Source organism: Penicillium verhagenii (assembly GCF_028828195.1).
Source record: "Penicillium verhagenii strain IBT 33310 chromosome Unknown utg000008l_segment0_segment0, whole genome shotgun sequence".
NCBI lineage: Eukaryota > Fungi > Ascomycota > Eurotiomycetes > Eurotiales > Aspergillaceae > Penicillium > Penicillium verhagenii.
In genome coordinates this window covers 85685-107100 of record NW_026643172.1, presented here as the reverse complement: position 1 = coordinate 107100, position 21416 = coordinate 85685, and the positions used below count along the sequence as shown (strand labels likewise).

The 21416-nt window shown below is 47.4% G+C and overlaps 7 protein-coding genes across 7 annotated transcripts; 2 read left to right on the top strand and 5 right to left on the bottom strand.

Annotated features, from left to right (window-relative positions):
* Positions 1–560: 560 nt before the first annotated feature.
* Positions 561–2142, bottom strand: N7466_008012 (glycoside hydrolase family 18 protein; the record flags this gene model as incomplete). The annotated part of the gene is made up of 6 exons (XM_057167401.1): positions 561–671; positions 727–1262; positions 1315–1384; positions 1437–1496; positions 1559–1933; positions 2005–2142. The coding sequence occupies 6 exons, from the start codon at positions 2140–2142 to the stop codon at positions 561–563; spliced, it is 1290 nt and encodes a 429-aa protein (XP_057018032.1).
* Positions 2143–4046: 1904 nt separating this feature from the next.
* N7466_008011 (Zn(II)2Cys6 transcription factor) lies at positions 4047–5937 on the bottom strand (the record flags this gene model as incomplete). Its single annotated transcript, XM_057167400.1, has 6 exons — positions 4047–4198; positions 4274–4373; positions 4434–4543; positions 4606–5299; positions 5356–5645; positions 5706–5937. The coding sequence occupies 6 exons, from the start codon at positions 5935–5937 to the stop codon at positions 4047–4049; spliced, it is 1578 nt and encodes a 525-aa protein (XP_057018031.1).
* Positions 5938–6797: 860 nt separating this feature from the next.
* On the top strand, positions 6798–7889 carry N7466_008010 (uncharacterized protein; the record flags this gene model as incomplete). Its single annotated transcript, XM_057167399.1, has 3 exons — positions 6798–6864; positions 6937–7309; positions 7376–7889. 3 exons carry the CDS (start codon positions 6798–6800, stop codon positions 7887–7889), a joined length of 954 nt encoding a protein of 317 aa, XP_057018030.1.
* Positions 7890–8792: 903 nt separating this feature from the next.
* On the bottom strand, positions 8793–10985 carry N7466_008009 (S53 family peptidase; the record flags this gene model as incomplete). The annotated part of the gene is made up of 5 exons (XM_057167398.1): positions 8793–9909; positions 9978–10098; positions 10155–10372; positions 10454–10717; positions 10777–10985. 5 exons carry the CDS (start codon positions 10983–10985, stop codon positions 8793–8795), a joined length of 1929 nt encoding a protein of 642 aa, XP_057018029.1.
* Positions 10986–13187: 2202 nt separating this feature from the next.
* Positions 13188–15269, bottom strand: fos-1 (sensor histidine kinase/response regulator Fos-1/TcsA; the record flags this gene model as incomplete). Its single annotated transcript, XM_057167397.1, has 1 exon — positions 13188–15269. One exon carries the CDS (start codon positions 15267–15269, stop codon positions 13188–13190), a length of 2082 nt encoding a protein of 693 aa, XP_057018028.1.
* Positions 15270–16396: 1127 nt separating this feature from the next.
* N7466_008007 (FAD-dependent oxidoreductase) lies at positions 16397–17633 on the bottom strand (the record flags this gene model as incomplete). Its single annotated transcript, XM_057167396.1, has 3 exons — positions 16397–16682; positions 16793–17190; positions 17241–17633. The coding sequence occupies 3 exons, from the start codon at positions 17631–17633 to the stop codon at positions 16397–16399; spliced, it is 1077 nt and encodes a 358-aa protein (XP_057018027.1).
* An 819-nt stretch (positions 17634–18452) lies between these two features.
* On the top strand, positions 18453–21253 carry optF (uncharacterized protein; the record flags this gene model as incomplete). Its single annotated transcript, XM_057167395.1, has 5 exons — positions 18453–18497; positions 18810–18995; positions 19065–20392; positions 20448–20998; positions 21054–21253. The coding sequence occupies 5 exons, from the start codon at positions 18453–18455 to the stop codon at positions 21251–21253; spliced, it is 2310 nt and encodes a 769-aa protein (XP_057018026.1).
* Positions 21254–21416: the final 163 nt, after the last annotated feature.

Below are 21416 nucleotides of genomic sequence, written 5' to 3'. Positions count from 1 at the left end.
CTAGCCCCACTCGCCATTTTCTATGAGGTTCGACTGGTTCGACTGTTTCCCTTTCTCCACCTCCAAGCTTTCAAATACAGGTCACACCCAATCTTTTCCCGATGCCCCCCCCCCCCCCCTCTAGTTCATGATATCTGAAATTTGTCGAAAAGAGGAGAAGCTTTCACATGTAGGCTAGCAGAACACGCAAAGCCGAATCGGGAAGTTCTATGAGCTGTCACACTAAAATCCGCAGGGAGGCCTTCGTATTCCAAATTAAAACGGGAGATGGATGCTCCTGAAGGTGGCTGTGGAGCTTTCAAATCTGGACATTGGGGAAAATGATTTAGATCCACTGAGAGTCAAGCATGATAAGATAACATTGGGGGGAGCAAGAAGAGTGGAGGGTTAAGTGTACGTAGCAAGGTTGAATTGATACATCCATGGATATCCTATCTCAAAGATACTATCAGACACTAGTACAAGGAGTACGTTTACAGTTCTCAAAACAGAAGTGAATGACCACCCGTGGGCCCCGACAAAAAAATTCCATCCAGATGACCAAGGTGCGGTACATCCATTTAGCCGGATGGGAATCCAGCTACCATGTTGGCGTATTTAGAGCCATTGTAGCTGAGTTGGTTCGGGCTCTGATCTAAACTGCTGAAACCCCCGAACTCCGTAACAACCTGCTAAAAAGTGAGTCTTTTGAGAGTTACAGTCATCAATGAGAAAGTAGAAACCAACCGTAGTAATCAAGCTGTCAGTGCCGTTTTTGTCAGCACTACTCTCCCACCACATGCCGCCGCCCAGTCCCTTGGATTGGATATATTGGGCCTTCAGTTGAGCGATCGCAGGGGTATCGTAGCTAATAAGGATACTAGCAGAGGAGTCGTAGCTGTAACTCGCAATGGGCTGGTCGAGTTCAAATACTGTCGCACCGGCTTGAGGCAAGGCCTTATAATCCCACACACCATCTTCCCAGCTGCCGCTACCTACACCGCTGAAGCTCTGACCAAGTCCAGCTGTATTGGTGAACGAGCGCCCATAAAGTGGCATTCCCATAACAATCTTGTCTGCAGCTACACCGTTCGAGGTGTAGTAATTTATGGCCTGGTCCGTGTTAAATGGCGTGCTTGCTGGGTTGTCAGTGGAAGCATAGACGTTTGCATCATCACCAGAGATCGTATCCCAGCTACCAGCGTAATCATATGCCATGAGATTCCAAAAGTCAAGATATTGGTCCATCTCGGCCAGAAGAAGTTGGTCATAATTGGTCGGGCCTATGGTTGTCAGCTCACCCCTCCTGGTAACTATCGAATGGGTTATTCTCACCAGCTGGGGATGCAACAGTCAATAACATATGATAGCCGCTAGCCCAAGTCTCACTATATGTGTCCAGAGCCTGAAGAATATTAGCATCCTATTTAGTCAATATCGAACAGAAGCATTCATACAGAGCGCACGACTTGAAGCAAAGACACCATATTTGCAGCTTCGGTTGCATTGGAAGGGTACTGTTAGAGTGGATATTAACACGACAAAGTATTTGAAACACACAACACTTAGATAGATGTACCTCCCAATCAATATCCAGCCCATCGAAACCGAGATCCTGCACAAGCTGTACGGCGGATGAGGCAAAGAGTGCCCTTCCAGCATCGGTAGCAAGTGGCCCCGCAAAATTGGAAGAATATGTCCAGCCGCCAATTGACAAAAGAACCTTCAGTTGTCTGTTCGCTTTCTTGAGCAGGTAGAGCTGTTTCACACACCCGTAAACATTAGTGCCGACATCGTTCCAGGAGTCGGTGGCGTAGTGTTTTTCAATATCCGCATAAGTATCTGACAGATAAACCTCTCCAGTATCGGCATGTACATTGGCAAAGGCATAGAGAACATGGGTCAGCTTGTCGGCTGGAAGACTCTGAGGCTGGAAGTCACGGCCATAGATAGCCTGTTTTTATAAGTTAGTGGACCAGGTTGAATGCGGACTGTTTAAACAAATATAACAAGATCAAGACGCACCCAGTTCACGTAGTAGGCCACCGAACGATATCCAGTAACAGGGTTATTCCTGGTTTCCAGATTGTTTCCCAGTGAAGGGATGGCTACAGCATTAGAAAGCCATGGCAGGCCCAGCATAAAAAGAGGGACAAACTTCATTGCGAAAGTGGCGTCAGCGTTTAGCCAACCTTGAGAAGTAGTGGTTGTTGTTTTTCCAGCGACAGATGATGGAAATAACCAAAGGGGGTTTGCTTCACTATTTATAGTTTGAACAAACGATTGGGAATCGTTTGCCCCATCTGAATCGTTATCAAGTTTGTCCTCGAAAGACTGGAATGGTCAGGGAAGTTTGGAAGCTCCCCCTAATACCTACTGATCCGTGATACTCCGTACGCCCGGGCGAGAAAATGCAGGGTGACTGTATCAACGAAGGGTCCTTTTCAATTTCCGAGGCACATATTGCGCGCTAGTGGGGTGTGATCAATCGACGGTAGCTGCCGGCCCTCACGATCTCTGAAAATTATGGCGCACATGGTTGGGGGGGAATAGAAGGTTCTTTCATCACGGGAATGTCCGCGGAGAGCTAAGATGCGCCACATTCTTTTTCTGGGCACAGAGATATGTGACTCCTTCCCATCCATTGGAGCAACTGAAGCTCGGAGTGTGCCATCACAATCATGGTCGATGGAATGTGTAGCAGTGCATAGAAAACGTGTTCCGTTGGCAGGCATGCGAGACTTTGTGTCGATTCGAGGCAAACCAGTGGTGGAATTTGTGTCCGTCCATTCGGTCCTTCAAAAACGCAGGAATGCCGGAGATGAGTGACATTGTCATCTGCAATTCTATCTCCGTCTCCTAATTAAAACCCAATTTTCGGAGATATCATTTTCTTTTTTGTGATCGAAAAGCCTCGAGGGAGGTGCTTTTGTGTTGCATCAACCAGATTCAACCTCAACAGATTAGACTTGATCTGCAATGGCACCCAGACTGGACGGATGTAACTTGGACGACGGTGGTACTGAGGAAGATAGAAGCTTTAAGATTAAGAAATTGGCAACGGGAAGGGCATCAGCCGCCTGAGGATGAAGTGGGTGAAGCAGACGAATTGAACATGAAAGGGTCCTTAGCGCGGCGGCAACTGCACGAACCATCACATATCACCCAATCAAATAAACCCGCGATGTAACACATCAATATATGTCCATGCGACCGGGCCATGTGCCATGCCACCCAAGACGGACGAGAGGCCAGATCTTGCAGGGTGACCATAGCTCGCATGATCCAGGCTCACATATGAGGCAGACGATAAGGCAAAAAAAAAAAAAAAAATCAACGGCGGGATCTAAACCCATTCGTGGGGATATGCTCAAGAGGAAGCTGGCAGGGACCAATACGTCACGGTATCACAAACCTTTTTTTTTTTTTTTTTTTCATCTCTGCTGCCGCTCAGTTTGCTTCGAGTGCTCTCATCTTACCTTATACCTGCCGATTATTTCCCAATGTGTCAGTGCGCGTGGGAAATCCATGTCATTTTCCCCCTTGATCGGGAAATTGGTCGTGGAGAGGCCATACCCCAAATGGAAAAATCAAAAGACAAAAACGCAGGTGGGTTCATAGGGGGGGCATTGATATGATTGAAAATGCCTGGAACACATGGAATACCCGTGTAGTCCGTCATCGAATGGCTTTTTCTTTTCTTTGATGTTTATATGACTGGTTCCTCTGATCTCTCCTTATACAACGCAGAGTCCAGAGTCCAGAGTCCAGACCCAAGGCTTGTACGCCAAACAATCTCAGTATTATCACGTGCTCTAGGCTTGTGGTTTAGCATGGGAGTGGTCCGGGGTTCGATTCCTCGCGAGTCCATTGTTTTTCTTTTTCGTTTCTTCTTCACTTCCTCCAACTTCTTATACCATCTCAGCTTTGAATGAATAGACATCAAGTAGTACATAGTAAATAAATACAAGTATCAACAAGCAACTAGGTCTATTAGTGATGAGAGGTTCCTATTACATGCATTTCTGGTGCAAATATGAGCAAGCTTCCAAGCTTCACGTCGGGGATCAATTTCTTAAATCTATTTCAGCCAACTCATTCCACTGGCGTTCGAGCTGTTCCTTAATCCACGCTGTTCGCCACCCTAAGACCTTTTCCACCTGATTGAGAAAGTCCAATGATCCCCGTTGCTCGGCTGGATGGCGGAGACAGTAACCAACTGCAGTTTTTGGAAATCCGCAAGAATCAGCATGTGTAAACAATAGGAATCGGGATGAAGAATAAGAGAACTGACAGCAATGAAGCAGATGACAGGCCATAAAAAACCCATTTTCCACACTCTCATTTGATAATGAAAGCCCAACAACGGTTAGGATATGAGTAGCAATTGTTCGCTAAAATGTTTCCCGTTAGCCACAAGGCCTCGGAAGTGGGAGCAAGCCACATGTGCATACCTCTGCCATACGCCGGCCACAAGCTAGCTCATAGTCACTGATAGGTTGTAACGAAGGATCTGAAAGAGTCATGAAGATTCTTGCGGTATGATAGTACTGCATCCCGACCACTAGGCAACAATCAGTAAGTGTCTTTCATTAGTGTCATGCATTTGGGATAAAGAACACAGACTAGCAGGGCCTGACATCATCCATATTTCAGGAAACGGTCGGTTGGCAGTCGCATCTGGAGGTTGATATCGGAGTGGCTGCCAGGTCAGGGGCTTTGAACGATACCACTCATCAACAGAATCCGAAATACGATACCAAGTTGCTTCATCGACTGGAAGCCTAGGTTTGTCCCGACACAGTTGAATGATATGAGCGCAATGGAAGATAATCATGCTCGCAATGGCCGTATCATCCTTGCGTTGAAACATGGTTGAACACTCATAATTATGCAAGTTCAGCTGTAGAGGCTGGTATTGTACGACAGATGAATAGATGGCCTGTCGCAAAAATTGCCAACTTACAGCTTCCGCCAGTCCCCCAGACGATGCTGAGCGGGACATTAGATTGATCAAGCGATTTGACCCGAGGAGATGAAATTTCTCATCGGTAGTGTTTTCTAACTCTTCACAAATTCGGAGAATCACTACCGTAATTAAGAGACTCTCATCGTATGTGTGCTCGGGCTTATCAAGTGCGGGAATCAGCAACTCTAGGCACTCTCCGAGATAGGAGGAGGCCTCCAGGTCACTTTTTGCCGTCATAATGGCATCATGTCGAGCAGCCAGAGCCAGTACGGCTTTCAGAACCATTGGGACCTGGAGGGCTCGCTGAGGCACTAGCGTGCTGAAGTGAGATTGGGGGTCACAGATGTCCGCCTAGTTTGAACTGATTAGATCACGTTTTCCAGAACTTGGAAATTTCAAAGCCTCACCCAAGGGGCAATCTTTTGAATGAAGCAACGCATCAGAGAAGCCTCTCGAAGGGACAAAGTAGATCCTTGATATTGCAGTGTTGAATTCGGTCTGCTATTGGTGGACTGTTGTGGCAGCGTACTAGCTTCCTGTGATTGAGGATGCATGGCTCGCTCGTCTTCCAACATCATTTCATTTTCTATTACCTGCAGTTCTTGTTGCGATGGCCAAGAAGGGATCAAAATTGCTTCTCTGGCCCTTGCAATATTTGTTTCATCATTTGATTCATCAGTCTCCAGGGTGAAGGTCACTGTTGCGAATTAGGTTCTGCAGGCAATTCCAATTTATACATAGTGAGAGCAACTCCTACCGGGATTTGAGACCTCCACCCATACCTGCTCATCATCCCAAATCAAATCAAAACGAGCAGCTGAGCCCCGGATCTTTTGAAAAACATGATCAACAGCTTTGAATTGAAAACGGGGGTCTAGTTGGCAGTCGCGACCGAGACGAGTACAGGGAGCACAAGCTGAGGCTCCCGAGGGTATCACGCAGCGAATGTGGCGATGACGACACCGTGCACAGCCTTTCCCCACTCTCATGAAGGTGACATGAAGAGGAATATCCAAAGAAGATTTAAAGGTGGTTGCTCTGAATCTACTACTACTAGTAGGAGGCTACTAGGGATGATTCCAATTCCCAATATTCAAAGATGATTTCCCCCGCATGCTGACTCATCCCCACATTACTCCACGGTTCAAAGCCCTCCCTTTCTCCAATTATCCATAATCCATTCAACAATTCAAAACCCACACCGGACTTTTGTTTTTGTTTTGTTTTTTATGTCAAAACATTTAGCATTGACGAGGAGAGTTGTCGATCTATGACATTATAATCATTCTACCTGATTTGATGGAGGCAATGACCTTGGCAGCTTGTAAGCGGTCGATCCAATTCTGCTGCCTACGATGCAAAAAATAGAACTGCTAGTACAACCTAGTGGAGCTAATGTGCGAGATAAGTGCATAACCAAACGATCGATCATCATGTTGCCACAAATAGCACGCACGCTAGCTGTGCTGGACTGGTTGAATCAAGATTGACCCATGACAGCCGAGAAGCCAAGGCTCAACCAAGTAACCAAGTCCGATTTTGAGTGGGTCTTCAACATGGCGCTGGACTGTCTGGTTGGATCATGCGTTTGCTTTTTCAATGAAATCAACTCCACCAGTCACTTCGGCGCCGGCCATCCGTGTACACGGTGGGCCAACGCGGAGATTTTTAGTGCCAAACGCAAGAAATTAATTAAAATCATGGGGAAAAAAAAGTCAGCTGCACCGAGATGACTTTGCTGTTCAACTTATACCTCTGTGATGGAACTTGTTCCCCCGAATTGAATCAAATCAAATCAAATCAAAGTTGCGAAAACAACACAGACAAGCGGGTATAGAGTACCGCATCAATGCTTTTTCCATCCCTCCTGCTGCTTGCCAGCTCGTGGCAAATGGTCATTGCAGATTCAGATTCTTGTACAGTCGCACAAGCCTCCTCAAAGCCCTTCAAATATCATGGTTGCTGACCACATACTATACATCTCACAGGTTCAAGTAGTGCGACCATCTCTAGCCAAAGTGATGCTGATACATACGCCAGCTGTGACCAAATCGACGGCAGCGTCACTATTTCCTCTTCAGTCAGCGGCTCGATCATCATTTACAATGTCACCCAAATCAAAGGGTCATTCACAGCAGAGAGCGCTTCGGGACTTACGACTCTGTCTGTACCGGATCTCGAGAAATTGCAAGGAGCTTTGACGATAGACGAAAATGCTTCCCTCAACAATCTCTCGATGAATGCTTTAACCGAAGTGTCTTCTGGAATCACCATCTCGGGAAACACAAAGCTCAAACAACTCGAATTTGAGAATTTAGAGCAAGTCGATGGGACGCTCAAATTGACGGGATCATTTAACTCGTGAGTATCATGATGCTAAATTCTATCATTCAGACCCAAATGGGAGACTGACAAATTCAATTGAAGCGTCTCTTTGCCATCGATCGACCAGGTGAAAGGGCAAACGACCATTCGAGGTGGCAATTCCATGTCCTGCACCGTATTAAATAACTTGGAAAATGTATTTCAGGGTGGGTACTCATGCTCTGCTAGCGGTGAGTCTTCTCTCAGCACTGGAGCCAAGGCAGGCATCGCCGTGGCTGTCATTATTGTGGTCCTGCTTCTTCTCCTTGTTATGTGGTGGATCATTAGGCAACGTCGAGCCCGTCGACAGCGCCGCCGGGGCTCCAAAACGCCTGCCACATTACCTCCACCTATATTGAAAGAAGAGAAGCAAATCCAACCACAGTATCAATCTGTCCCAACGAGTGATGTATCACCGACTGTTCCCCGCAAGCCAGTCGGACCGCCACCAGCGATGTTAGATGGCCGTTCGATATACGAAGCAGCGTATCCCGCCAGCCCGATTCCTGTTTACCATGAGCTGGATGCCGGGCCTGTCTTCAGCACACACCAGCGACCGATTAATTCTGAGGATTAAGGGAAATGCTTAAATACCCTACAAAAACTTCTTATGAAATCATGTGCTTTGATATCTGGCCGTCAATTTCATGATTGCACGCTTTGTTGGCATTATTCTGCTTTCTCTTTTGCCATGCACACATATACATACCCAGTTCTATTTGAAATACGACCATAGTTGCTGTCTACCTGCGTGGAGGATGTAAGTTCGGGGGCTGCCTGGTCAAATGCTAGGAGATCATTATTTGGATCCTTGGGACTTTAGAAGCACTAGGCGGTATTTTTTTAGCCCAGGACTACATATGCGAGCGTCTGTTACATAGCCAAGGTTTATTTAGTCGCTCGAAGATGCCAATAATTCGGTTAACTGGTGGCTTAACATTGAATGAAAACCAACGGGGAGGCGCATCAATTGTGGTTGAATTTTACAATCTTGGACGCATAAAACAGGTTTTGTGTGCACATGTTGACAGTGCTGAAATGAGCAGCGTCATGAGCTGAAGATGTTGACTACATACGGTCTACTGCCTTGTCTGGTTTTGAATCTTAATGAAGAACTTTGATAACAAAGGTCTACGAGTGTGTAATCATTCAAAAAAAAACCGATTTCAAAATAGTCCATATCAATGTAGATAACACTGATGAGACCTGCTACGTATGACGTAGAAACGTGATGTAAATGGGCTCAATTCTCCTAGCCTATAAGTACAGGGTTCCTTTCCTGAGGAAGTGTACCCTCTAGGTCACATGGGGGTCATGTGACCTAGGGGTTCCTTCCTCAGACGTCTACCCTCTATCTAGCAGCTATCGATGTCCTAACAAACACTGCGACAAAGACCTCGGTAGTCATGCCAAGGTCCATAAACCCCAACCTTGCAGTCACTGAATTGACATGATCTTTCTACGCGAGTTATGTGACCCATCACTGACCCATAAAGACATTCAACAAAGCCGGGTAGTTGGGGGAGCCGAGACCCGTCACCGGGTCCCAGCCCTCAGCAGCGTAAAAGCCAGGGGTACCACAGCCAGAGTTATTACCGGAGGTGATGTCGAAAAATGCACCTGGGTTTGCATAGAGAGTGGGGTTCACAAAACCGACCGTGGATTTGCCGGCGGCCAATCTCTCTTCGTTGATTCGGGTGAGAATCGAGGCAAAGACAGGCGCCGAGGCACTTGTGCCACCAATCGAGGTAGGCACGCCTTTGTTGTATATGATCACATGATCACCCACGGCAGAGACATCGGGGTACCCACGACCAATTCGATTGTAGATACCGCCGTTTGCACCGAAGCTGTTATTGTTGACACTCTCGTAGTATGGATATGTAGGCTTGGCTTTGGAGAAATAGTCTGCCACGGCCTGAGACTGCCAGCTAGGTCGCTCGTAAATGTTGCTGAAGCCACCACCCGAGGGGAAGCGGGAGACTGCCACCTCTCCGTGGTCTTGAATCTTGGCGCCGGAAGGAAGGTAGGTCGCACCGACAGCTGTCATGTAGGGACAAGACGCTGGGAAATCGGGAGCAAACACCTTGCCTGTATCTTCAAGACAGTTGCTCGGTGTGGGGTCACCATTGCGCCCTGCTACTCCAGAGTCACCAGATGCGACAACCACGGAGACACCTCGCATGCCGAGCTTCATAAACTCGTTACACTGGCGGCGTTGATAAGGGATGGGGAGATCAGATTCTGCCATTCCATAAGAGATTGAAACGACGTTTGGGGGGTCATAAACTCCGCACTGCAGGGATCCCTTGTAGCCACCTTCTTGGGGATCGGGATAAGAAGGGTCCAATGGGGATATATCATCGCAGTACGAGCCATCGATGGCATCCAGGAAAGTGTTAAGGAAGCCCTTGAATATGTAATTTCCCTCATAGACCATATCGTCTGTCTGGAAAAGAATTGAGTTTTGAGGCCAGATGATTGGGTAGGAGATTTGGAAGTCGAGATCGGATTCAGCGCCTGCATTCTCCAGTGAAGTTGGTGCTTCGGCCCCGTCAACAGCCTTCAAGTTTGGGTGAGTCCCACTTGGAATCTCGCTGCAATTATTCAATTGGTATCTATGCTTCAAAGAATGAAAGAAAAGAAGACTCCGGTAGACACATACCTGGCAAGTGTGGCGAAAAACAGGTTCAAATCTTCCTGCGCGTAGACATCACCAACGCCTTCAAAAATTCCTAGCTCATTTCCCTTTGTAGCTGTCGTTCCGGTAGTGACATTGTACATTTCTGCCGTTGTCAGTGTATGCGAGAAAAAATAATCAAAAATCGTGGCTTGGCCTTACCCTTAATGCATTGAGGTGTGATGGCAACATCACAGAATTGCAAAACATCGTTCAGAATCTCCTCAATGGGCATAAGAATAGGTTCGAGAATAGGGAGCAGACCATTGGAACGCTTTCGGATATTTTTGCCAGATTTTCCAACAGTCGTCACCTCTCGCAGGGTTATACCGGGGGTGATGTAGTCGATATCCTCACGCACCGAGTGAGGGACATGATATCTAATTTAATTGTTAGTTTCCAGTTGACCACTCCGTTAAAAAAACAACATTGAACTGCTTCATGAGTCAGTCATGACTTACTCATGACACGCCACGTGCGACCGGCCCGTCTCAGTATGAGAATAGATGTAGTATTCAGTGTGAAGTAGCTTTTCCAGCTCATCGGCATCGGCATCAAACTGAATCCATTGTTTGTTCACGGATTGCGAAATTCGGTTCTTGTTAATACCGAATGACTCCAACCACGAACGAACGTTATTCACGCTCTCGCCGCTGGGTGCAAATAAATCACGCACGTCGGATTCCGTCATGTGCTTTCCATAACGACTTGAAGACGGGTTAGACCTGGTAAGGGATAAGAATGTCAGTTTTTTATCACTATAATTTCCATGCAAGATACGTACATCTCCATTAAAAGCTCATGACCATATTCGAGGTTTGACTGGGTTAGTCCAATTCGAACGGGGAGAGTGGCTGATGCATCTAAGCGTTTCCCCTCATTCCAGGAAGTTGGAACGAAGTCACGTCGTTCATGCACAGCATGGCCATAAGGCGCAGGGACAGCCAGGGCACCGAGTACAGCGGCTCCCAGGAAGAGAATTGATGATTTCATGGTGTATCTGGGGTTGAGTAGGGGGAACAGAGGGAACAGAGGGAACAGAGGGAACAGAGGGAACAGAGGGAACAGAGGGAACAGAGGGAACAGAGGGAACAGAGGGAACAGAGGGAACAGAGGGAACAGAGATCTCACTCTATACTACTACTAGTACTGAACAATAGGAGCACGGGGGGACTGAATACCCTCGACTTTATACGGTACTGCAAAGCCCCACTATTCCGAGCTGGAGGAGCTTCCCAGATAAAATCCAATAGTAGAGCTTCATGGGCCCTCCATCCCCCCTCTCAACAAGGCCCGTGATGGAACCGGGATCGCCGTGGGGTGTGGGCCTGAAATGGGGGTTTTACTCCGAGGGCAGCTAAGCCGGTGGGTTTAGATGGGAACGAGGGAAGATTGAAGGTAGATCGAGGATCGCTTGGACCTCTGAAGAGGAGAAGCGGGATAAGCAGCAAATGGGCGCATTTTCGCCTATCACGATGGATTTTAATACTTGCAAGGTTTTCAATGTTGATACTTTCGGAAAGAGCCTGGTGAATTGCACCTTCCTCATTTCGTCTGTGATAACATATCACTTGAAATATCACTTGAAATATCACTTGAAATATCACTCCGATGACCAACTTGTGAGGAAGTTTTCCAAACTTCTTAATTTGCTGTTCCTTTTCCTAGTACCTTGGGTAACTCTCAGATGTTAAAATAACGAGCTTCAAACGTTATTGGCACTCCGTACTCCGGGAATCATCTCGCAATGCTACCTGCCTAGATTTTGCGTGATCTTCGGCGGGGGCCTGATAGCATCAATTTGAATGGGGGTAGGAATGGCATCAACATTGACTGTGATTCCTACGAGTCTTTTTTTTTTCTTTTTCTGACACCTACTGCATTGAAATGTTGGCTTAAAAGATGAGCCCCAGTGAGCCTCGGGAGGCACCTGGGCACCTGAGCACCAATTCACCATGTGAATGCAACCGAGAAGACATGAACCAACATGTCACAAATGAACTGTTATTGTACTGGATTAAGCCTCGGGATGATTCTTGCCCAGAAAGCCAAATCCATAGGCCAAAAGACGCCAAGATTCCGACTTTCTTAACTCCACTTTATGAGCCAAGTGGAGAAACTGCTTTGTACTATGCTTGATTAGGCATGCGACTAGGAGTTCAATGGATTTCCCCCTGTAATCTTCCAAGGTTAGGGTTCAAGAGCCGTTCAATCTAACCAATGGCCATCTTTCAATGACGATCCTATTAAGCCCCTGAGCCTTGAACCCTTTCCCCCGCGCCTACGGAGTACGGAGTACGGAGCACGTCAGGAACAACCAGAGACACACGGCAGAATGACCAATTCCAAGAAATGGACTAATATTTGAACTTTGTCCTGGATCTTTTTTTTTTTTTTTTTGGCTGATTTCTAGCTAAATACAGAGAACCTGGGAACACACTTTGTTCTTCCTGAAGTCATCTGAGAATGTTGATACCTTACAGATAGGTGTGTTGGTTTACAAGATCAAGCCCACATGCATGTGGGGCCGGGTAGCAGCCCTGGAGGCTCTTGGTAGGTAATGTCATATAATATCTCATATTAATCAATTGACGCAGTTTGTAGAGTATATTTTAATGGTCGCTCATAGGAGCACTTTGTAGGATTAGAATAGGCAATTTCAATTGCCGCTCATAGCGCTCCAGGCATCTCGTAGAGTTAGGTACAAGACGCAGTCCAAGGGACTTGGCATGTTGAGTCCCGGGGGATACAAATGAGCGCGTGGAATTGCGCGATGTTGATTATCATTGTGAGGAAAGCAACGCCCGCTTTTCCGGGGTTGTAGTAAATACCTTCCGTAACAAGTATTAAACTCTTGTCATGAGGAGATATGGGGTAAGTTGATTGGCCCGGTCGCTGTAGTCATGCATTAGTCGCACATCCATGCAGGGCAGGGAGCTCGAATCTCAACTGTCCAGGATGAGGGTGCGCTGTCCTCGTGGAAGAGTCGGGTTTGAAAAAGGCGGCCATGGGACTTTGAAGTAAGTCATAGGCTTGGGAGTAATCATTGGAATTTTTCGTTAAATTCCACACCTCCGGAAGCTCGCATGCTCCGACTATCAAGTGGGCTTGTGGTTGGGGCTAGTGGGTTCATAAATCCCACATGCTATATGTATATTTGGTGGCATTTAGGCACCAGCCTCGGGGCAAATTATTTTAAGATCCACACCACTTCCAGAGCATGTCCACCAATTGCTGCCGATGGAGCGGCTTCGCAAGGTAATCGTTCATGCCCTTGGCAAGATACATCTCAGCATCTCCCTTAAGAGCATTTCCGGTGAGTGCAATGATTGGGACATCGATCATCATCTGCCGAATCTGCCCCGTAGCCGCCAAACCGTCCATGACCGGCATATTGATGTCCATCAGGATGATATTGTAGGCAAGGGGCTTTTGCTTCACCATACGTACGGCTTCAGCGCCATCCCAGGCTGCATCCACACGTTCAAAGCCCAGCGTGCCCAGCAGCTTGAGCATGATTGTTTGATTGACTTTATTATCTTCCACGAGCAGAATTTGCCTTTGTGGCGCGATAGCTTTGAGTTGCTCTGTCGGATCGAATTTGAACGGTTTCAATGTAGTCGACAAACCTCTGATCTGAGTAACGGGCGAATTGATGCAGGCCATCTTTGTGGATATCCAAAACACACTACCAGGACCGTCTGGGTTCGGATGAAATCCGATTGCACCATTCATCAGTTCAGCGAGGCTTTTGGAGATGGAAAGCCCCAACCCAGTGCCTTGGTATCGCTTGACAGCCGAATCTGCAAATCGTGTGAACGGTGTGAAAAGGGTGTTGGTCGCATCCTCTGGAATTCCTATCCCCGAGTCTACTACCTCAACAGAGATCGTGTAAAACCGAGGATCAACTGGATCCTTTGCATGCGAGGCTTTGATACGGACATAGCCCTGTTCGGTGAATTTCACGGCGTTACCAACAAGATTCTGAAGAACCTGACGAAAGCGTAGCGGGTCGCCCTGAATACTCTGCGGAAAGTTTGGGGCGATCGAGATGTCTAAGGTGACGCCGGCCTTGACCGACGGCTGGCAGTTTCGGGCGACCGTATTGATCACGCTGGGGACATTGAGAGTGTCGGCGATGAGAGAGAAGGACCCGGAAGATAACTTCGAGTAGTCTAGAACATCGTTGATGACTTGCAGAAGCAAGCCAGTTGAGTCCTCCAAAATGGACGCAAACTCTAGCTGGTCTTCCGCCAGGGGAGTCCTCATGAGCATTGTCAAAGCCAAGAACATACCATTCATCGGGGTGCGTAGCTCATGGGACATATTTGCCAAAAAATCAGTTTTCATTTTCGACGACTCTTCAAAGGCGTCAATGACGCGGGCTTCCGCGGCTTTACGCTCGGTCAGATCCCGAGTCACTTTCACGAAGCCGACATGTCGGCCAAACTGGTATATGGGGGTGATCATGACATTGGCCCAGAAACGTTCACCATCTTTCTTATAACGCCAGCCTTCATCCTCCACCTTACCATCACGTAGACATACCTCCAACTCTCGGGCTGGTTTATTGGCCTTGCAGTCGTCTGGTCCGTAGAAGATGGAAAAGTGCTTGCCGATAATTTCCTGGGCGGAATATTGTTTAAGAATGGATGCTCCAGAATTCCAGGTGGCGATATGACCACGGGTATCCAACATGAAAATTGCATAATCCTTAACAGTGTCAATCAAGATTTTGTAGGTCTCATTGAGGTAAGTCTGTTCACTAATCTTGGATGCGCGCTGCTGCCGCTTCTCTTTGTGGGATTCAAGGAGAACGTTGATCAACACGTCACCGTTGAAGATGGGTGTTACTCTCAAAGAGTAAAAAACCTCTGAATCTGGAATGTGGACATGATCGATGACTTTGGCTTCTTTTGTAGCGATCGCCGCATTCAAGGCACCACTCAGCGAAGCAATATCAGTGGCCGGGACAATACCCGGGGCCAGTTCGTAGATGCTCGTTCCCTGTAATTGGTCCCGGGTGTGCTTGAAGGTGGTCTGATGGCTTTCGGAGGTGCTCACGACCCGAAGAGAACCGTCTAAAATCAAGGTGGGAGTCGGGGTGTATCGAAAAATTTGCGCCCAGCGATCATCGGTATCGGTCCCCACGGATTGTTTCTGATTGTAGGGTTGTGAGTCTTTGTCGTGCAAAATATTTAGGTCGCGCTCGGCAGGCGGGGTCATGATCATCGCGTAGTTAACGGGCCGGCGATCATCAAGGTTCAGGTGGAGCATCTGTTGGTCTAATACCATCGTGCCTTAACTGTATCCTGCCACCGGGGCAGGAACCGCAAGGGAGGAGATTAACGACCTCAACGAGGCGAGGGACTCATTCACGTTTTGGAGTTTCAAGTACGGAGTAAGGTGATGTGGAGAAAGACGAAGTGGGATGTCAACTCTGGGTTTTTTTTTTTTTGTTTTCAGGCGAGATGGAAGAGAAGAGGGAAAGGACACCCAGGTCGCAGGGAGTCTGTATTTTCAAGGGTCACATCCAAAAGTTCAGGCTGACAGAAAAATGCACAGAGGAAGGAAAAGCGAGAGCGGCGAACTCTGCACGGTCGGGGTTTGCAAAAACCTGAAAGAATCGGAGTCGTCGAAACAAGCGGCGAAGCCAGCCGATGAAGATGGATTGTTCTACTGGCCGGCAAATTTCGCCGGCGGGGACGCAGAGCCGCTAATCCGGTTTCAGGTACAAACGCGATTTAGTATAAAATATCCACGTACGTAGGTGAATGGTCTAGGTCGCACAAGGGTGGCGAATTTGACAAGAAAACATGATTCAAGACGAATCAGATCCAAAATTCTCTCCAGGGTCTTCCATGGGTCATGGGATTCTCACGAGAGATGTTGATGTTCCCGACTGGGGGGTAGTAATTAGTACTGTCGAGTATAAGTACTGTACTTGAGTACTTAAATGTGTAGAGAATTTCAAGCCACCGAACATCGATGACGTTAAATTCTCCACATTAGTCGCAGGGCTGGGACAGATAAGAGATTTTCGAACTAGAAGCAGTCAGCTAAAAAAAAAAAAAAAAACAACCAAAAAAATAAAAATAAAAGGATAGGACATAAAATAATTTAGAAGAAAAAAAAGGTGAGACAGAAGGGAGCATGAGAGGGAAATGGAGGAAAATAGGAAAATAGGACAATAGGACAATAGGACAATTGAGGATCAGAACACATGAGATTGGACACTACAGGGGATTGAAGTCAAACCAGTTGACTGGACTCGAACCCTGCGAACGGCCAGCTGGCTCCACTCTCACTTTCTCTAATCAAAACAAATCGATCAATCAATTGCAATCAAACATCGGGATCAGCACGTCGTCGGCTTCTTAACAAATTCATTTAAACCACAAAAATCATAGAATCACATTCTCACATTCCACCTTCTCCACCATCTTCACCACTGCATTGGCGATTCCATAGGAGAAGGCGTATCCGCCACCACCAAATCCATAAGCTGATATGATAGTCCGATTGCCTTTTTGCTCCGAGTCCAAACGAAACCCGCCTTTCCGGGAGGGTCGAATTCCAATAATATGGGTGATATCCTCGTCTGCAGGGTGTTCAGGCACGACGTCGGGGGCGAGTCGATGGGTCCGTGCGATTTCATCTCGCGCGATATCTAGATCAACATCCGGGCATCTGAAATGGTAAGAAAAAAGTATTTTGAGAGGAGTCAAAAGCCACGGATGAAGCAGCAAGACAGCACTTGAGAGAGAAAGGGATAAAGAGAGGGAGACAGAACAACTCACAGATTATCTTGTTGTTTTACACCGCCCAGAACCACACCATGTGATAAAGGTCGTGGAATGATATAAGTGTATTCCTTACCATTGCGAAAGTACATGGTATCACATTTTTTTGTCCGGAGAAAGACTGTCTGCCCTCGCTCGGGAAAGCAACGATCATCCAGTACGTCCGTGAGGGTCCTACTACCGATCCCGCTGGCATTGATGAATATCTTGGATTCTGGGAAAATCCCAAACAACTCTTGCAGGGACTGGATTCGCTGCCGGATGAATTTTCCACCCAAACTCGTGATTTGTTTCCCGAGATAAGGCATATGGATTGAGGGATCCGTGACCAAAGTCTCATAGGACCACGCACAATAGAAGTTGTTGGGAAACTCATCGCGATTCATCTCCCGAAACTGCTCAAGCTGATCAGTTAGCGGATGAGCCCAGTATATATACCATCAACAAGTGGGGTGGGTTCAAGTGCCTTTGCAACAACAGTTTTACCCCAGATGGCGGAATCAGGAGCTGGCCTTTCTTCTAAATATTCGCGAGCATTGACAAGACTAACACCGGATTCGGGATTCTGGGCCATCTTGAGTAGGACACGGTGCGACACAGCTTGAAAATACCGTTGTTCAGGCGTGATGCCCCCAGCAGCGTGCCAGGCTGCTCCTGCCCAAGCAGATGCATAGTTGATATCTTGATCTCCAGGCAAATATTCGGCCACCAAGACCACGGGAAAGCCGGACTGGAGTAGTTGACGGGCTGTTGCACATCCAATGATCCCCGCACCCAAGATCACAATTGGTTGTTGTGAGAAGGGCACTAGTGCAGTGGCATGATCGCAAGTGTCCATGATGAGTAAAAAAGGTTCTGCAAAGGATCAAATGCAACTTGAGAGTGTGTTGATTCAATCAGTTGATGCTGCCTTGTTGCCTCGTGTATACTAAGAACTAAGAATCTAAGATGAGAAACCACGTGGTAGATCCGATCCGATATGCATCAGCGTAGAGAGAAAGATCCGGGGGTTTTTGGGGGGATTTTGTTTCGGTAGCATCAAGAAAATGGAATTGATTGTGTGAAACTGATTTTCGAAGTCTTTTATCCTTTTGATCCTATTCCATGATTTTTTTTTCTCTGGGTAAGTTTGGCCCTGTTTTCGTGAATCCCCGTTTTCTAAGGCGCTCCGAGCCGAAGAAGTGGAGTTTGGCAAATCAAAGGCGGTTCATTCCGACTGTACAGCATTTCCCAAGCGCTTTTCTTTCTTTCTTCTATTAAATTGTGTGTGTATATATGTTAAAAAAAGAAAGATGTTATTTTGTTATCAATTCGAGATTTTATTTGAAATTTACATATCTGTTAGTAGTCAAGTATTTGCTGGATTAAAGGGGAAATCCCATTGAAATGATGTGGAACAAGAAGTCGTCAATCTAACTAAAAATTTTTCCCTCTTCCATCATCCCTGTACGATCAATCGGGCCAAAGGCGCATCTGTCCGATCACTTCCCCAATCCATGCCGTCTATACCGCCCGTTATCCTCTTTCCATCCCTTTGCATTGGCACGGCTAGGCGCCTAGAAAACTAGTTCCTGATTGGGTTCTCTGATTCTTCATTCCTGCAACAAATCCTCTGATCGGGGGCCCGCCTTGGCCGGATCGCCCCGGGACCGCCAGGATGGAAGGGGAAGAGGAGAAACGTCGGCGACATTTGTGGTCCCAGGTGGGTTATAATGGATTCCCTTGCATATTGAAAACAAAAGAAGAAAAAAAGACAAAAAAAGAAAAAAAAACAAAAAAAAAAACAAAAAAAAGGGGAATGCACCTTTTTGTGGATCATTCTTGTCCACCGTGATTGAGGCCTCCAGCCTTCGCGCCTCGTGGCGGTCTCGTCCCGGGGCTCCACGAGCTTTAGTTTCAAGTCTGCCCGACTCCTGAGTGGTCGGTCCTTATCTGTCACCCGCAGGGCAAAACTGTGACGATCAATATGCCAAGCGATGTTATGAGTAAATGATTAATCAAAAAATGTTTCTAGGAACCTACTGCCGATGTGGAAGATGAGATCTCTATCCTACGCGATCGCGATGCCGAGGAAATCCTACCCTATGATGCCGACGATTCCCCCTTTCCCGAGGTGCGCGCAGTCGTCCAACCGGTAGATGACGTTGCCCTCCCTGTGAGCACTGTTCGCATGTGGACAATCGGTATCATCTTCACCATTGTGAGGCCCCTGGTTTGACAAAAGCGAACCCCCCTCCCCTGGAACGCGGGGCTAATATGCATTGTACAGGTGGGAAGCGGGTTAAACCAATTCTTTAGTTTGCGACAACCCAGTGTCACCATCAGCGCATTAGTAGCCCAGTTACTGGCTTTCCCGTTGGGGTGTGCTTGGGCCAAATGGATCCCAATCGGAGTGTTAAACCCCAACCGTCACTTCAATATCAAGGAGCATGGTCTGATCACCATAATGGCCAATGTTTCCATTGGATCTGCCCAGGCGACACAGATCATTGAAGCGGTAGTCAAATTCTACAACATGCCCTCGAATGGGGGATTTGATGTGCTGCTGTGCATCACTACCCAATTATTCGGGTTTGGCCTGGCGGGCATGGCAAGTATTTGGCTCGTCATACCGGCTTCAATGTTGTGGCCACAAGTCCTATCCAATGCCGCGCTCCTCACTACCCTGCATTCCAGGGAGAACATGATTGCAGATAAGTGGCGAATCACTCGATTGAGGTTCTTCCTCTTCGTTTTCATTGGCGGGGCTATCTGGTATTTTGCACCCGGGTATCTATTTACCGGCCTCAGTACCTTTAGTTTCATCTGCTGGATTGTGCCATCCAATGTGGTGGTCAACCAATTATTTGGCCAGACAACGGGGCTGGGAATGTCTATCTTGACATTCGATTGGGCACAGGTAGTCTATGCCAACCAGAGTCCCCTCCTGGTCCCTTTTTGGGCCGGGTTGAACGTAATGGGGTCATTTGCCTTGTTCTTCTGGTTAATCTGCCCGATCCTTTACTATACTAATACCTGGTATTCCGCCTATATGCCGCTACTCAACTCAAATACCTTTGATAACACTGGGCAAGACTATCAGCCTTCACGCATCATGAATACAAACGGGACAGTAAATCAAGCTGCCTACAGGGACTACTCCCCCATGTTTTTGCCCGCAGGTTACGCAGTCACATTTGGAGTGGCCTTTGCCAATTTGACTGGAATTTTCTTCCATGTTGGGCTTTACCATGGCAAAGATCTGTGGAGGCAGTGGAAGGGCACAAGTAAGCTTGATGTGCACGGACGGCTGATGTCCAGTTATCGTCCCGTTCCCTGGTGGTGGTTTGCTGCAGTCACGGTCCTCATGTTTGTGCTGAGCATTGTGACAAATGAGGTGTGGCATACTGGCTTGCCGGCCTGGGCTGTTCTGGTGGCATTTATGCTACCTTTGTTTTACATCATTCCCGTGGGCATCATCAAGGCCACGACCAACATTAGCAGTAATCAGTTGAACCTGATCACGGAATTCATTGGAGGCTATGCCTTCCTTGGGAGACCCGTAGCAAATATGGTTTTCAAATTCTATGGCTACGTTGCCATACAACAGGGACTCGAGTATGTTCATCCTCTCCGCTCCAATGCGACACGAAGTTGAATTAACCCAGTTTAGGTTTGTCGCGGATATGAAGTTGGCATACTATCTTCATATTGCCCCGCGCACTCTCTTTGTCGCGCAGGGCCTTGCCACTTTAGTTGGAGCCGTTGTTCAATGTGGCGTGACCGTGTTCATGATCACCCGCATTGATGGGGTCTGCTCATCCGATGCTGAGGGCAACTTTAGTTGTCCTCATGGTCGAGTGACTTACTCTTCATCTCTCATTTGGGGTAAAGCGGCCCTCTTCCCTATCACTTCCATATCTGCATTGTTCTGGGTTGCTAACTATTCGCCAGGTGTCATTGGCCCCGGTCGGTTGTTCTCTCCGGGTCAAACGTACAGCAACCTGCTTTGGTTCTTCCTTGTGGGCCCTGTCGTAGTAATTATCACCTACTTGCTGGGTCTTCGCTGGAAATCAGTCAATTATCTTTCCTGGCCGGTGGCATTTGGAGCGATGAGTCTAGTTCCTCCAGCTACCGGCGTCAGCTTCTCTTCCTGGTGGCTGATCAACGCTATCTTCAACGGTCTTATAAAACGTCGCAAACCCGCGTGGTGGTCAAAATATAGTGCGTACACCTCTATCTTTCCTAGTAATCTTCTTATAAAGCTGACTCGTTTTAGATTACATCTTGTCTGCCGCGCTGGACTGTGGAGTGGCTGTGTCTACAGTGATTATATTCTTCTGCATCACTCTACCAGCTGGTTCATTGAGTTGGTGGGGCAATACCGTATACTCTCATACTGCCGATGGTGAAGGCACTCCATACAAGTCTCTTCCTGCCAGAGGCTATTTCGGCCCACCAAAGGGTTCGTGGAGTTGAACAACAATCTTTTTAGTCTTTCAGTTAGAATTTGGCGTATTGAGCTGGCGTAATTTTGCACATATTGGCTTGAGAGCTGGGACACGGCTGTCAACACATACCATTCACATACATCTATTTATGTACAAAACAGGTGTGCATAGTAGACCTAACGTTTGAAGGG